The sequence below is a fragment of the Dermacentor andersoni genome, chromosome 10, assembly GCF_023375885.2.
Source record: "Dermacentor andersoni chromosome 10, qqDerAnde1_hic_scaffold, whole genome shotgun sequence".
Taxonomy (NCBI): domain Eukaryota; kingdom Metazoa; phylum Arthropoda; class Arachnida; order Ixodida; family Ixodidae; genus Dermacentor; species Dermacentor andersoni.
Window position 1 is genome coordinate 61,693,128 of NC_092823.1, and position 17,690 is coordinate 61,710,817.

Consider the following 17,690-nt stretch of genomic DNA (forward strand, 5'->3'; position numbering starts at 1 on the left):
CATAAAAAGAATTTTTCATGGCTGCTAATACGATGGCGCGTCATGTAGAGTATTTACATAGTTAATTCACAAATTTCAGGTGCTCGCTACCATAGTAGCAATCACCTGGAAGAAAAGTTTCGTGGTTAAGATCGAGAGCCAATCAATTGCAAGCGATGAAATGTTTCATGGTGGCCCTCAGTAGCCTTTATCGACGATATGGCACACCCAACTCACGCAACGGTAGCAACCGACTGTAGTTATGGCAAGGCACGCATTGTTCGCGAAACCCATCAGTTCACTACAACTTGGAATTCAAACCATGAAGCAGTTTTTTACGGCGCCTATTGCAATGGCTAAAGCATACTCCAGGTATTACAGCGCAGCTTAGGGTGCATAGAAAAGGAAAACTCAAGCACCTTCTGCCTCAACATGTCTAGATCTAACCTTGTTTAATTTTACAAACGGAGAACTATTCACTTCGACAGTACGTAAAAGAGAACTTCGCAAACCTTCACAAGGAAGACACCACAAGCCTCACATATTTCACTTGATTTTTGACCCTCCAACGGGGAATTATGTTATTTTTAAAATGATCCATACTACAAATGAGTGACGCGTCGGCTTCTTTATGACTGCAGCCATATACAGTCCAAAAGGCATATTTAAATAAATAATTTGTGCCGAGCAGCCTCTGTCAGTTCACCAAAGAGATTCGCCATGTATATTCCTCAAGCAACAAACAGTAGTAAATTGCTCAAGTGAGTTGAACATGTAGCACGGAAAAGGGATTATATATTGGTACATTCCTTTTCGTATTCTGCAAACAGCTGTAAGCCCCAATTCGTTTTACTTCAAGTTACCGCCACTTATCCTAAGCACCTAAACGAACCACCTAATTTTTAGGAGTTAAAGAAGCAAGTGGTGCTGGTAGAATCTAAACTGGAATGTTAGTTAAGTCCTTGTGATACTGCAGAGCTTTTCTGTGAAGAAATGCAAAAACTCGATATTATGCCATGAACTATTCGTCGTGAGCTAACCTGTTTTAGCGGATTAAAATCAAGGTAACTGTTGTAGAAGTCATATACAGCCGGCGTTTGTGACATACTTGTTGCACCGCGGCACGTATGGTATCATGACTGGATTCTTATACACTGTTTTTTCGTGGGCGCTGCCATATTGTGAATACAGCAGGCAGAATCGGGAGCATCTGCACCTTCATGAGGCTGGAACCTCAGCTCCTGGGGCTACGTTTTGCAGGCTAAGCGCACAGGTTCAAGCAGACCCGACAGTTCAGCTCGACGTCATCGCCACCTTCGGGCCTGGCCAGCCGCCCTGACGCTGCAACCGGTGATGCCAGATACCTCATCACAAAGTCATGCAATGTGACGTCAGAATCAGCTAAGCCTGCTCAAAGCTATATCAACGCAATTTGTATATCGTTGTTCCATGTATTTCGTCTAAGAGCTGGTCTTTCAGAACAACACTGGGACTTCTACGAATTCTTGGTAGATACACCAGAACTTTTTTACTTTTGTTCTTTCCAATGTTCTAAACTAGTAACTTACAGCACAGTGCAGCATGTTTTCGTTTCGCTCTTAGTTGTACTTAGGTGGGTATATTGTAACAGCTCACATATGTTTTGAGCTTTGTTCCCACGTAACAGCTTCTCACTATCCAAAAGGTTCCTGCATCTTATATATCATATAGAGACCATGACAGCGACATTTCTTCTCCAAGGAGACCCTTCCTTGAGCAAGACAGTTCGACACCTCCAAGGTGATGAAAGTCATGTGCTCGGACTGCACGGTAATTTAAAAAATGCAATTCCTTGGGGAAAAAACAAAGGCTAGAGGTATTCCGCTGCTCTCTTCAAATCTATCAACAGCTGGCCTTCTCAGTGTGTCACGGCTCAATACCCACCGACCACCTGTATGTGATGGCACTTTGGACGGTTCTGCACTTCGAAGTTCTTGTCTAATATTTTAACTGCATTCTTTCTGCCACGTTCGACTAAATATACAGCCTAATATCAACAAAGTGAAAATGAACATAACTGAATTATCAGAAGCAAATGATGATGATACATTCTTGCGGCCTTGTTAGAATTTAAATACGTTTTCACAGTGTAGCATGCGGCGATGCTTCAAAATGCTAACTGATTTCATCACGCACAGAGCAAACAACTCGTAGACGCACCACTTCCATACCTTTATTTCAAACCACAGAGTATCATGCTGCCGAGTTACACCCTGTTCCCTCTTATTACAATAGAAAAATAAATAAATACAGAGCATGCAATAACAAAAGCAACTTGAAATCAGACAAAATTGCCCCTCTGACTATCCACAATGTCAGATGTGTGGCAAGAGAACAAGAACCACAATTTTTGTTACCGATGGCATAATTAAGCAGCAAGAACAAGTCGCACGAAATGTATAAACTGGCCATTGTAAGTAAACATGAGAACAAGAAGCCATAGGCTGCTTCGTCCCACCACCTGCTTACACAGAAAGAAAAAGTCCTACTAAAACAACAAGCACTCTACAAATGTATGGCAGAAATTACAAATTCATGAGAGCCAGAAATAGACATAGTATAAGTAAGCATGCACTTTTAATTTATGCATACAAGCAGACGAAATGCTTTTTCTTCCTTGTTACCAGTAAGCTATTTAAACCCAAGCCACCACGGTGCAAATTTCATGATGTACGACAGAAGTGATTTCTCAATCTAGATTACATTGTCGTTCAGCTTTAGTGCCACTACAAAAAACACGGCGTTATCACAGAAAATGGTCAACTGTGAATGAAATCAAAAGGAAGGCATTTAAAAATGTTTCTGCAATGCAGGAAACCTAGGCACCCTTATCTGTCGCTCCTCTCGTGCGAGCCACACAAAGCACAAATGTGAGAGGTGGCTTATGCCCTACTGGACAGCTAGCTGACATTCCCAAATTTTCATGTTAGTAACGATCAACTTCCTCACCACACATGCAAGCCTGGCACAAACGGCCTAGATGAGGATTGGCACATCCCGCGCAAGTGGCAAGAAAATGGTGTTGCAGGTTTTGGACAACCTACGCACTTTTGAAACTTGAGGACAGTGCTAGCAACCACATGAGTCAATGTTTTTCAATTTTTCAAGTATCTCTGTAAACTGTCACACGACGAAAACCCATCCCATTTGTGGTTTCACGTTCCACTTGCAAACTTCATGTGCCACGCACGACTGCGAAATTTCGCTGAGATGGTCACAACAGTGCATGCTATCTGCGGAATGCGTTAATTCACGAATCCTGAAGGGTGGTTCAGGGCCCCTTAAACCAATCCTTTCACGAGATGTCGTGCGATTCAGCAATGGACGTGCTGAAATATGTGACCGAGAGCCTTTCTAGCTCTTAGGCTAGCTTGTTACCTTCACAAAGTGCCTGTAATGCTTTCAAAAAGTTCAATACCAAGTCATGTGAAATCTCACAAAAATAATCACATCCGCAAAAGTGACGATCCGAAAGTACTACTCCTCCTTAGCTGCCTCTGGGCTTCCATATCTTTAGGACGCTAATGAATTACCTCAGAAAAAAACAAACTCCCTTCATAACAATAATGCAGTCTTGCGTGCAATCACCATTATTGGTCCACCTACATTGCTATGTAATTATATTGACAGTGCTGGAAAAGCGCACAAGCATTGTTAGGGACTTTTAAAACACATGCCGTGAAATACTTGCCATGTGGCAAATATATTGTCATTTCCAACAAATGGCGTTTGCGGAGCTTAATGTCAGTACTCTTGTACGCTGTCACAGTGCAAAACTAATATCATTTGAAAATAATTACTGTTGTCAGAAAAGAGACGAAAATGGCGTTATACGAGCTTTTGGCACTCAAGCATTATTTTGCAATTGCAAAGTTATTTCGAATAATGCAATAATCCTGCATGTTTGCAATCAATAAATTTTTTGAAATGTGTGCTCTGCCGGTTCAGACAATTTTTTCAAACTGTATGCAACAGGAGTTGAAACAAGTCATGCCAAACATTCAAAGGCCAGGTAACATGGTTGATGCAAAATGCTTGAGAGATTATTCATCTTAGAAGAAAAAGGTAGTTACCGTTCATTCCTGCTCTTATATGCCTGTGAGACCAACACTGCAAGAAAACAGTTAATTTCAAATTCCAGAACAGGAACGTTTCCAAAACCATATGAAGACAAACTATGAACTGGTATCGTCGCAACTATAAACATGGCTGATATGGCCATCTAGCCATTGAGTCAAGAAGATATGTTTTGCAACTGTGATGTGATGTGATGCATTGCACTGTGATGCTCCTGAGAATGTCATGTAGCTGGCACTTATTAAAGGTCAGACGGAGATTATTATTTTAATTTATAGCATTAGAGAAGCATGATTAATAAGGAATGCAATCAGCAGACCCCTCGTGTAGAGACTATAAATTTGGTATTAAATGCTGAAAGAATGAGTTTACTTCTGAGAAAATGTTTTCAATTTATTTCGCTAAGTTTCCCCATGTGACGGCAAGAAAACCTTATTTTGAACGAATTGCATTAGTAAGAGATTAAATGAGGTTTACGCAGCGACAAAAGTATCAGATCTTTGCTGCACTCTAAAATGGAGATGTTATTTTCGAAATGCCTCTTGTTTTTTAGCTGCCTGCTCATTTTGCTCATTTTGACAGGTCTCCTGCCCCTCTGTTTTTCCTCCTGGCTCCCTATCGGTTGATTTCACCTTTCTACTTCCAGATGCCCTGTCATTCTCTCCACAAGTGTCTTTTCTATTTCCTAGTTCACCTCCTTCTCCAGACCCGCCAGCGCCTTTTCCGTTAGCAACGTTTCCGGTTTCTGCTCCAGTTCCTGTCTCACTTCCTCCGCCACTTCCTCCGTCAGTATTATTTCCCGGATCTTTTCCTAGTTTGCGTTTCCACCATAACCCCACAGAAGATGCCACAGCACCGACGCTGGCACCTCCCGCTGCAACCCCGGCTTGTGCAGTGGCCGTCAGCCCTGCGGCTCCCCAGCTTTGGCACAGGGCAAACGCGCTCCCTTGCGCAATGTAACCCCCTAGCGTTGCTTGGTACGCAGCAGCCGTCGAGCCCGCTACAACTCCAGTCGATGAGAACCCAGCAGCAGCCAAGGCAACGGGCGCTGCCAGCACAGCGGCAGCGCCTAGACCTGCAAAAAAAACAAAAAAAAAACGAATGTCAGCCAGCGTTGGGTTGGCTTACCAGTGCAGAGTATTGCACAATGCGAGGAGAGAAACAAGTTATAACCAGAGTTCAGCACTTTTCGCTCCCATTGTTGACCGTTAGGCATACTTGTGTTGGTGTTTATTCAAAAAGAGAATTTGATTTGATTTCTTTCAGTGACAATACCCTTGATTGAAAACTTGCTAGACCTGTCTTTTATCGTTTAAATTTTTTTCACACAGGAACTGAGTACTCATCTTTTACCGCCTTCATGTAAAAGTTCACATTCCGTCATCCATATGAGAGATTATTTGGCGTTATCGTGATCTGTGATGGACGCTCTTGGCATTTTTGTTGTTGTATGCTGATGAAAAATCACGATAGCAATGAAAACAACAAACAAAAGTGGTGGTGAAAACATTCATTGAGCAAAATACAACAGAGTAGACCCCGAAGGGAGGACACCTAATTGAGCTCCCTAGTCCGGGACTCTATTGCAGATGGCTGCCGTTCGGAGTATGCGTCACCAGGGCACGCTGGTTGCACAAGGTAGGGCAGCTGAGCAGGGTCTCCTCCCAAGCCTCTCATGTGGCAACGAGGAAACGGGGAACAGCGGCAAAGAGGGCCAAGCAGCCACCATATGGTAGGTGTCGGCCAGGACCCCAGAATAGCGACAGTGCCTACTTGTATTAGGCAGAAAATGCCGAGCCACAGATGGACCCAAGTTGGTCTGTGAGCAGTGCAGGGTTCGCTCATCGGTCTTAGACAGACCACGGGCCGGGGTAGGAAGGAGCCGACGACCATCGCAGTAATAGGACAAGGATGTCTGAATAGATGTGAGGGACTGGGTTGCAGGATCAGGCGAGAGGGATGAGGGGTAACGTCCCGGAGAAGAAGCATGCGGGCGGCCGCATCAACAGCCTCTTAACCAGGAAGAGCATCGTGACCTGAGGACCAGGCAGGTCTGACAGGGTGATGTACGAAATGCCAGGAGGTGGCCCGGAGTAAGCGACTCACGAGACATAACCGGCAAGGCGGACCAGGCAGAGCATGAGTATGAGATGACGCTTGCATTGGGGTGGGAGGCAGCCAAAGCAATGGTGACCTCCTCCGCCTGAGTTGAAGTAGAGGCCCGAAACGAGAGGTCATCAATCCGTTTTCCCTCGTGGATCATGGTAGCTGAAAAGTAGCCAGAGGGGGAAGCCCCCGCGACATCCACATAGAAGACTCCGGGGTGAGATCTCTGTGGAGATGTAAGGGTGCGGACACGAGCGGCCCGACGAACAGGGCAGGAGAAATCATCCATATTGTGAGGGAGAGGGACAACGCTGTCTGGCACGAAGAATAACGAATCCAATCGAGGGGTGCTGGAATAATAGGTTAAGAGCAAGGCAAGCAAGCAGACGGCACCGACGGTGGCACCTGCGCCAGAGAAATAGGTTGAAGAGCATGGCGCGCAAGTAGACTGCACTGATGAGACATCTGAGACAGACGACAAAGTTGGTTAACGAGGTGAGCCTCCCGAAGCTCCTAGTAGGATTTGTACACCCCCAAAGGGGCAAAATGACGGTTGGAAGTGGACGCCGGGAGGTCCAGCGCATGCTTGTACACACTGGATGAGAGCATCCAGCTGGGCCTCGTGGTAGCACCCGAGATGGAGGTAAGGCGGCCAGGCACAGGACCCGACTGATGATGAGTGCTTGGGCCAATCAAAGGGCGCCGCGCCCCCGCAGACTGCCACGTTTCGTAGAGACCCGACTGAACATGAGGCCCATCTGCTCCCCCGTACGGCGAAGGTGGGCAAGGGTAGAGCCCGGATTGAGAGAGAAAGAAAAAAAAAAGTACCAGAAACTGGAGCTCAGACACCAAAGGGATGGAACCCAAGTGCAAGGACAGCCGAGGTGGGGTAAATAGGAAAGAGAAGGAAGTGCTGGTATCCTAAGAGCACTGCAAGCCACAAGAGGTGGCGTAAGTGTCCACTATAGAAGCAGCCTGTTGAAAGCGCTGCTCAATTTGAGCTGGGATGCCAAAATTAGTCGAGACAGTAATGTCATCAGCTTAAAGTGCATGTTAAATGCTCTCCACCTGGGCAAGAAGAGCAGGAAGGCGTAGCATAGCAAGATTAAAGAGGAGCAGGGAGAGAATCGTTCTTTGAGGAGTATCTCGCATGGCCATGGGGTAAGGTCCTTGTTCAGTCATAGACGTGGAGGAAAGTAGAGCAGTGAGAAAGGAAATTGTGAATGTAGGCGAATGCTTTAGAGTCGCAATCGGTCACGCTGAGATTGGCGAGGATACTACTATGTGTGACGTCAAACACTAACAAGCATGGCTTCGGTGGTTTCAAGACGCATGGCTTAAGCAAAGGCAAACGATGCATACATTGGTCTGCTAACTTACTGTTCACAATACAGTTAAACCTTGATGTAATGAAGTATGTAAAACTCGCAATTTGTTTTGTTATATCGAAATTTCGTTGTATTGCAATTCGATCTTTTATGCAAGGAAGTACAGTCGTCAATCGATTTTTTTTGCATGCAAAGGGGCCGCAGCATTCTCCTCATTATCGGGCAATCGAAAAAAACAAGTTTGAATGAGAAAACAATTCATTTTGATGAATTTAGGAGTCGGCGACGAATAATACGGTTTCATACCAGGTCGACGATATCTTCACATCGGCGGTATGAATTAAGCGAAGCCAGCCACGCTTTCGCGCGCACTCCGCCCCCGCGGGTGATTGCGTCGCGCACATGAGACGACGCTATCATGAAAACCGCCGGCAGCGGGTAGCAAATGCCTCGTCTGCCTCTCGCTCCAATGAGTCATCGAAACTCGAGATTACACAACCTCCAATACCAGACACACACGAAGACAGCTTACACGATGTCACGCCATCTCGGCACGCGCACTCATTCCACACGTGGCAGATTACCTGTGAAGCAGGGCATCGCGTTACCGCGAGCTCGCTACCCCCCCCCCCCTCTTTCCCTCTGCTCGCGCAGGAAGGCGGCACTCGTGAATCCACCCTCTTTCTTGCCTCATCCTCGGACACTTTCACTCCCACCAAAAGCACAAATTGTGTGGCGTGCCATAGGATTTATCGCACTAGGACTTTATGCCGAACATGATGCGGCTCCTCTTTGGCAGTCGCTCTTGTTGCGCAGTGCGCAATTTGAGAGGTGCCGTTTGCAGGCAGCCACGTGTAATTCAATCATTTGACCATCTGCATCTGCAGATGTTTCCATTTATTGTCTTGGCATTCCATTGCGGTGGAAGCAAAATATTCTTATACTGAAATTGCATACAAATACACTTCGTTATACTGAGCTTTTAAAGACATGGTGTTCTATGGACAAAAGTTTATGAAAAGTTGTACTTTGTTATATAGAGAATTTTGTAATACTGAAGTTCGTTATATCGAGGTTTACATGTACTAGGCGAGTTTTAGAGTGAAGCTGTATGTGGTTAGCTTCTGGAAAAAAATTGCGGGCATCTATCAAGCCGTGTAGATCGAGAATTTCTCCCCACACGTGGACTGATCCCGAAGATATTGCATCACCTCCTTGGCGGAGGTGAAGCAGGCTTTAAGCACTCCCGCAACTTGCAAAAACAAGTTCAATATGTTATACTAATATGCCAAGTAGCGCGAGTAGAAAAACGCAAGGCATCGACGTGGCTTCAATCCATCGGAACGTTTCCCCGGGATGACGGCGAGGTTCGAGCGGGAGTTTGTGGGCAACCTGTTTGGTGCCACATGTGTGGTGTGTGATTGAATGTGGTTTGCCGGGGACTTGACCACCATCGGCTGCGTGCGCAATCATCAGCGTGAATGTGCGGCAGTGGCGTTGTGGCAGTGTGTGCACTCGGGGTCCTGGCGGGCAGAACACTTGCGCTGATTGGTACCCGCGGCCCGCTCCTCGTCGGTCGTATTCACCCGTCGTCACCGCTCAGGCTCGGCAGCAGCAGGTTACTCCCTGCTGCTGCCGCCGACACTTCTCCCTTGGTGTACGAGAGCGACCACAAAGCTATGGTCACTGTGGTAAAAAAAGAAAGAGAACAAAACAACCAAAATGTTACGTGCATGTGTCTTTATTCCATCAATATAGCAATAATTATATAAATCAATATAGTTATCAAAATAGTCATCCCAATACAGCTTCGCTGGTTTTCCTTCTTCATAGAGTGTAAGGGCACTAAGTTTTTTTTTTTTCAACTTTCTAAAACGTACCTTACCTTATGTCCAGGTATGTGCAAATTCAAAGCCCACCGATTTGACAAGGCTTGTTTGATGGGAACATTTTTTTTCTTTTTTAAATCTACTGAATTCTGGGAAGAACTGGCAGCACCAGCTCTCTTTCCTCTTCTCCCCCCCCCCCCCCCCTTTGTAGATATTTTGACTACCCTCACCTACCTTACACACCCCATCATTCTGATCTGCAATTGAGGACAGAGGAGTGTTACCAATATCAAGGAAAACAATTGTTGCCCTGATAACGAGAAGTCTTGTCGCAACGTTGGCTCCAAAAACATTTATTTGCCATTAGATGACACAACAAAAAACTGATAGTATTTTGTTTAAAATTGCACGCACCACCATTTACAAATTCACAGTAAACAATGCAGCCTCCACACAGGTTGTGACGCCAATCACAAAGGGCCGCAGCTCAGGGGACACATGTTCCAGACACTGGAGTTGCACTTTATATGCATTAGATGTACAGAAAAACACTAAACGGAAGTCTAATGGTATAAGTCCTAAGTTTCATATGACAACACAACTACTGCTGCACAGCAGTGTTCCCTTTCCAAGGTTTTTCGTCGCTGAGCCACCTCACCAGGGTGTCTTGCCTCCGTAGAGGCGCGACTACCACTTCCAAAGCAGGTGAAGGAGGAGATTGGCTCATGTGGAGGTAGTGCGAGAAGAGAACACGCTAGTGTGCTCAACCTGAGTGGCCCCGGTGTTAGCCGCTCTCAAGACCCTGCAGCACCATGGCTGGCCGGTCTAAATAAACCATGGCCACGGCGGCTTCCTCTTCGCACCGTCACCCACAAATTCATGACTACGGACGGCAGACATGGCTGACGACAACCGCAACGTTTTCAATGATCAGTCTGGAACCACCGTCACGAATGACGGCGATCGAACAACCCCTGCACCCCAGCGCGACGTGGCTGTTCTTTTACTAAGGTTACCCCGATACTGGCCGGCAGACCTCAAGATCGTTCAAGTAAACAGCCAGTTCGCCATCACGCAAATCACGCGGCAGACTTAGAAATTCAACTGTCTCGTATCCTCACTGCCGCCCGAGATTGCCATCGAGCTTCATGACGTGATCATTCAATCCTCGGCCACAGACCTTTTCGATATCCTCATTAGAACACTCATTAAATGCACAATGTTGGAACAGTGACAGCTACTCAGTTTCCCCAAACTGAAGGGCTCGGGGATCGCGAAGCCTCACAGCTGCTGCATCGTTTTCAACAGCTCCTGGAAGAAAAGGCAATCACCTTCGATCAAGATTTGCTTCGAGAATCATTCCTACAATGTTTTCCAACTTCCATCCGCATAGTTCTGGCAACCGCTAGCAGTTTGCACGTGTCCCAGCTAGCCACACTTGCCGACTCTGTCATGGACACATAAGTCCCGTGGTTTCACTCGGGGAACGTTAAGACACATCCACTGTGCCATCCTCGCCCTACCTGCAAAGCCTGCATGATGAATTCCGCAAGGAGATCTGCAAACTGTCAGACCAGATTAACACTCTAGCTACTCAATGCTAGCGCTCTTCATCACGCGGCTGCTCTTCTCGCACAGAGCCGCTCACCGTCCTCATCACGGCAAGGCGAATGCTCGTATCATCGTACCCTCTGTAACGTAGTGCGAAAGTGCATGGCACCCTGCAGTTTTCAGGGAAATTCCCTCGTAGCACCTCCAAAAGCGGCGAATGGTGTGTGTGCCAAGTCAGCTGCTTATTCTTCGTGACTGACAAAACCATTCCTGCATTTTCTCGTGGATACTGGTGCGGAGGTCAGTGTCATCTCATCCTCAGCTGTGATTCGCAAGTGCCAGCAAGTCCAATCAAGCCTACAAACTGCCAATAATGCCCCCGTTGCCAGCTATGGGGAACAAGAATTGCCCCTCAACATCGGCCTCTGCCTGGGTCCTGATTTCCTGAGTGACTACAATCTCTTAGTTGACAAGCACTGTTAACTGCTCGTTGATGCTACGACACACCTTTCTGTGCTTGGTATAGCCTCGCAAATTCCACTTCTGGTGGTGAACAGACTGCCGAAGTCAGTTTACATAAAGCTGCTTGAGAAATTCCCATCACTTCTTCGACACGCCAACTTTCTTTTGCCGCTCAAACATGACGTAACCCACCATATCATTACAACCATCCCGCACGTCCACGCTTGAGCTCATCTCTTACAACTTGATCATTGCAAGATCACAAGCAGCGAATTTGAACACGACTGAACCCAGGATCGTGTGGCCTTGCTCTAGCCCTTACGCTGGACGGGCTATGAAGCATGCACTGAAGGTGGACGCTACATAGTGCACCTTGTAGGAAGGCCAAGACGAGGTGGTGCAGATAGCAATGGGCGGTAGTGTAAGTGGCTGACAGCTGCACCACGCACAGAAATGCTGGTGACCGGAACGCAGTATGGTTAGCCAGCCTCGCTGAGAGTTGCAGAAGTCGATGCAGCCGTCACTACGTTGTAGAGACTCGGAAGCCGTGGAATTAACTGCAGTAATAGATGTACGCCTAAAATTGGAAAGGTTGGAGTGACAATAAGGTATGGAAAAGGTTTGGCTGCAGGAGCAACTGGAGAGCGGTGCACAAGGCCTATTGCCGAGTGCAAGGGCAATGGTGGACTTACTAAAACACGTAAATCAAGTGGGGGATGAAGCCATGAGGTGGCTAGCGGCAACGCACATTTGTCCGTGGAGGTAGTAAACCTGTGTACTAAGAGCTGGCCATTTGGAACAGAGATCTGTGTGGGCAACCCCAAGGACAGCACTGCCTGCTGATGAAATTATATAAGCGATGCCGGTGATGGTAAATAATTTGAAATGTGTTCACAGTGGTGACTATGGGCATGGATGCCGGGGGCAGAGCCGGGAGGAAATCGGGCCAGGGTGATGGCTCTAAGACTATCTCACCGGACTGTGCAGATGCAAACCTCTAAGGCAGAGACTTCTGCATGCCAATTGAGGGGCAGGAAGTGAAGGTTTGAGTGGGTGAACAGTCAACTGGCGGGCAAATGTGAAGAACAGCATTCAACATTCTGTGCAGAATCAAAGAAGCAGTGCATGGAAGCCAGCGTTGAGTCCGTTGTGTCACGGATGTCGCAAGCTATCAATGGTGGCGTGAAAGGCGCGTAGGCAGCAGGTGTGCTTGGTGGGGTGAAACCCTTAACGGGAACAGTATGTTCCGACTCTGGCAACAGAGGCCACACGCAAGAGGCCAGGGTGAGGATACCACAGTAGTACAACTATCGGCTGACGGGGTAGAAGCATCACGCATTTGCACTCTGCGGCAGCAGCGGCGTGGCGCTAGTCCTGTGGCTACGTTCCTAACCGGGGAATTCTTTCTGTAAACGCAGGTCCCTACGTCTGCGCATCTCTGCCAGGCGTACAGTTTTTTTTTTTTTTTTTTTTGCCTTCTGCAAGCTGAATTGCATCATTGCCACGTGCCTTGACTGCCTTCGCGGTGCCTGCGGTTGGGCGGGACTATCTACTGGTGCGCCGTACGTACCTGCTGTGAAGTGCATCGCCTGTCCGCGGAGCAGCTGCCACTCGGGAACCAGTATATGAAGCCACGTCGACTGAAGACCGACTGCATTTGCACTCTGCGGCAGCAGCGGCGTGGCGCTAGTCCTGTGGCTACGTTCCTAACCGGGGAATTCTTTCTGTAAACTCAGGTCAGTATACACCACAACTTGAGCCTCCTCCGCCGCTACTTGATATTGCCGCCTGCTGCTGCTGCTGCCGCGAGTGTTCTTGTTGCATGTGTACAAATTTTCTGCAATGGCCGATACTGCTCAGTGTGCTTCATGTAGCCTAACCTTTCCCGACGATGCACCTTCCATTTTATGCGTCAGTTGTGGTTGCAGGTATCACTTAGGAAGTTGTTCGGGGGAGGACGAAATAACCATGACTCTAAAAAGGAAAAAAAAGTGGAACTGTGAAGCCTGCAAACCTAAAGCAACGATTGATCTTGACAGCTCAGCAGATGCACGCTCTATCACTGATGTGTTCACTGAGCTAGCTGCCATAAATCAAAAGCTGCTAGAAGTAAACGTAATAAAGAAAAATGTAGAGTTGTTACTGAATCTGAAGGCCACTGTGGATGGCATCGAGTCCTTGGTGACACTTGTTTCCGAGAAGTATGATACGCTACTGGATAAGATGACAGCTCAGGAAAACAAAATTGGCACGTTAGAGAAAAGAGTGGCCGCCATTGAAGCGTCAGGGGACTGTGAAGAAACGAAAAAACTCAGAAATGACCTTAATCAACTTGAGCAGTATGGACGACGACACAATATGGAAATACACGGCATAAGGTTCACCGAGAATGAGGACTTGCTCAGCAAGGTTAACATCCTTGCTAGTGAACTCGGTCTGCAGCCTGTAACTACAAGGGAACTCGATGCTGTTCATAGACTTCCAGCGAAACAAGGAAAGACACAGCCAATACTACTGAGGTTTCAGTCTCGAACTACTAAGGAAGAATGGCTCAAAAAGAGAGCTGTCTTGAGGGAGAAGAAATCAACTGTGGGTTTGCGTGAGAACCTTACAGCTACGAACAAGCGACTATTTTGGCTAATGAAAGCAAAGGCAACTGAAAAGGATTACATGTTTACATGGATAAAGGAAGGAAAGCTGTTCGTCAGGAAACGTCATGGGGAACGCGCAATTAGAATTCAATCAGAAGATGACTTGTCCAAGATAGAATAGAAACTGACAATGTCAGTAACACTGATATAAAATGGCAGAACTACTTAGCCAAAGAGACAACCAATACTATAGTCAAGCAACGTTCCGAGTAGATGTGGGCAACTATGTTCATAACAAGCAATGCTTCTCAGTTTTTCACATGAATGCTAGAAGCCTCAGGAACAAATTTGACGAAGTTAACATGCTTCTTGACTCTCTGCACTATAGTTTCAATGTCTTGGCTTTTACAGAAACCTGGTACAGTTCTAATGATTTTATTCCCGAACTTGAAGGTTACAGCTGTGTGTCTATTTCGCGATGTAAACGAAGAGGTGGTGGCGTTGCAATCTATTTTGGCAATGACGTATTGTACAACGAGTTAACAGAGTACAGTATGGTTAACGATGATTGCGAATCACTTGTGGTTGAGTGTGATGGCCTGCTTCTTGCTGTCCTGTACCGTCCGCCTGCAGGTAGTGTGAATATTTTTTTGCAAGTTGTTGAAAGGATCCTGGAGCACAGCTTATTGTTGAAAGTGCCCGTGTTACTCACTGGTGACTTTAATATTGACCTCCTTCATGAGAACTCTATTAAATATGATCTACTAGATGTTATTCACTCTTATGGCTGTCGGAATTTAATCGAAGCACCAACAAGAATTAATGTCGAAACAAGTACACTGTTAGACTTGTGTATAACGAACCATTTAAGTGACGAAATGGTCTCAGGCATAATATCTAGCGGCATCAGTGACCACTTACCAATCTTTTGCATTATACCACGCTCTAACCATCGTAGTGTTTCGCAGAATGGGAAAGAAGCGAGAGCAAGTAGAAAAATAAGTGACAATAACATTACGAAGTTCCAGGAGCTTGTAACTAACACCAATTGGAGTGTAATAGAGAGAGAAAAAAATGTTTACCAGGCTTACAGTAAGTTTATAGTACTCTTTAAAGAAATTTACGACACTTGTTTCCCACTAGAAATGCGCAAAACGCACCGAAAAATTAGAAAGCCTTGGGTCTCCTACGAACTATATAAAGAAATTGAACGCCGCAAAAAGTTATTTGAAACATTCATTAAATCGAAAGATCCACACGTCCTGAAAACCTACAAGCAGCTTCGAAATAAAACAAACTCTAAAATGAAGAAGGCTAAACGCGAGTACTATCAGAACAAGTTCACCGCAGCTGCAAACAATCCTTCACTGCTTTGGAGAACATTTCGAGAATTATTGACGGGCAACAAAACGAACTGTCCTCAGTCAATAGTTATCGACGGGATAACATTATCAGGGGAATGCCTAGCCAACAAGTTTAACTCGCATTTCCAGGTTTCTGCTGCGCAGTGTAGCGATGCTCCTGCGGGCCGATGTGAAGCATACAAAAGATGTTCTGATATGCCCACTATATTCCTGTACCCAACAAGCCCAGCAGAGATAGCAGACGTCATATCTACACTAAAGAATAACTGCGCATGCGGAGCGGACGAAATAAGTACAAAGCCTATAAAGAGTGTAGCGCAAGTAATATGTCACCCGCTTTCGCATATCTGCAACCTCGTCTTATCGACTGGTGAATTTCACGTGCTCATGAAAATTGCGAGAGTAGTGGCACTGCATAAGGGGGGTGCGTTAGATAACCTCAATAATTTCAGACCCATCTCAGTTCTTCCTATCTTTTCTAAAATCCCTGAACGCATTTTAAATAAAAGAATAGTTGGGCACTTGACAAAAAACAAAGCAATAGTACCAGCACAATTCGGGTTTCAGAAACAAAAGTCTACCGAGCAAGCGCTTTTGCATGCGAAAGACCACTTAATTAAGAACTTTGAAAAACAGACTTACACTATTGGAGTGTTTTTGGATTTCCGAAAGGCTTTTGACTCTATTAATCACGATATTTTGCTTCGAAAATTACCCTGGTATGGCATAAGAGGTGTAGCATATACTTTAATTAAGAACTATCTCAGCTCCCGTAAACAGTTTGTTAGCCTAAAAGATTCTAAGTCCCAACTTCTTGATTTAAACTGCGGTGTTCCTCAGGGCTCAATCCTAGGCCCAACTTTGTTTCTTCTCTATATCAATGATATTGTTAACATCCCAAACACACCGTGCATAACTTTGTATGCAGATGACACCAGCGTTTTCTTCTCTGATCATAACATTCAAGAAGCATTTAACGTAGCCAATAGATGGATGGGGGACCGCAACTGTTGGCTAAATTCAAATAGAATACAACTGAACTGCGAAAAAACAAAGTACGTCATATTTAGACCAAAAGGAAAGCAGCTGATGGGTCACTACGAGTTAAATTTTGGGGGGCGCATTATAGAAAATACGAAGTGCGTAAAATTTTTAAGCGTATGGTTTAACGAAAACCTGTATTGGTCCATTCATGTGGAGACCCTCAGAGCCGACATTCGTAGAGCGACGGGAATGATTAACATGTTAAAGCATCTTATTCCAATGAATTTAAAGAAACAGCTATATTACACACTAATACACTCTCGTCTACACTATTCTCTTCTGGTCTGGGGAACTACTACCAAAACTAACCTTATGTCACTATATAGGCTGCAAAAAAGAGCCGTAAGGGCAGTTTGTAACCTACCTGTTCTTGCACACACTAAACCGTTTTTTGATAAGCTTGGCATACTCCATATAGACCACCTATTTTTGCATAAGCTATCGCTCGAGGCGTTCCGTCTCCGTCAGGCTGATCACATACAGTTTAATCAGACCTTCGCCACCAAAGAAACTCCGTATAATCTCAGACATGACCCAATCTCTATACCGCTTACTCGCATGAACTACGGGAAACAGGCATTACACTTTCAAATATCAGCCTTACTAAACAATAATCCCACAATTCTGGAACAATTACAAACCACGAAATCAAGCTTGAGGTTCAAGAAATCTGTTAAAACGTATTTTCTTCGCTGCTTTATTGTATAACTTCCTTATGTACTGCAATGTTACTGTTTTGTTTTCCTTTTTAACATGTTCTGATCGAGATTCGAATTGTTAATCGTTTTTATATGTTATCATATTTCGAAAATTGTAACACTTGTGCTGTTGTTTGCTTCAGAGTGTCAACATGCTTTGGGTGCTGCAGCCTTTGTCAGGCAAGAATATTGCCTTTTGCTGCAGCCCCTGAGACAGCTGTATGTCTCAAACAACAAATAAAATGAAAAAAAAAAACTAGTTAAGAGGAGGCAGCCAGCCTGATCGCGATGGTATAAGGGCACAGAAAGGAACGTGATCAGGGCTCGCTGTGAGGCAGTAGGCATTGAAACAGAGAGGAGGCAAAACCAGTACTAGAGTTGAAAGTACATGGCTTCATACGGGCAGGCACAACAGAACATATATTGCCTTAGATTTGCAACTTGGTGAACGGTACAGCGAAGGGACAGATTTCAATAAATGAACTGTGATACCGCTGAGCTACAAAATGCCCGATTCATGTCCCAGTGCAATATAAATTAGAAACAAATAGAAGAGACGGATGCTAGTGATCCAGTGTTAGGGGTGCCTGCATCTTTTCTTTTATCCTATCTATATTGCGCT

At 45.6% G+C, this 17,690-nt stretch overlaps 1 protein-coding gene across 3 annotated transcripts in view; it reads right to left on the reverse strand.

Annotated features, from left to right (window-relative positions):
* Positions 1–2,175: 2,175 nt before the first annotated feature.
* Positions 2,176–17,690, reverse strand: part of LOC126543850 (uncharacterized) — a 51,085-nt gene continuing 35,570 nt past the window's right edge. For all 3 annotated transcript variants that reach the window (XM_050190985.3, XM_050190984.3, XM_055062388.2), the window contains one exon: positions 2,176–5,170. In XM_050190985.3, the coding sequence (XP_050046942.1) occupies positions 4,620–5,170 (551 nt within the window). In that variant the 3' untranslated portion in view covers positions 2,176–4,619. The remainder of the gene's footprint in view (positions 5,171–17,690) is intronic.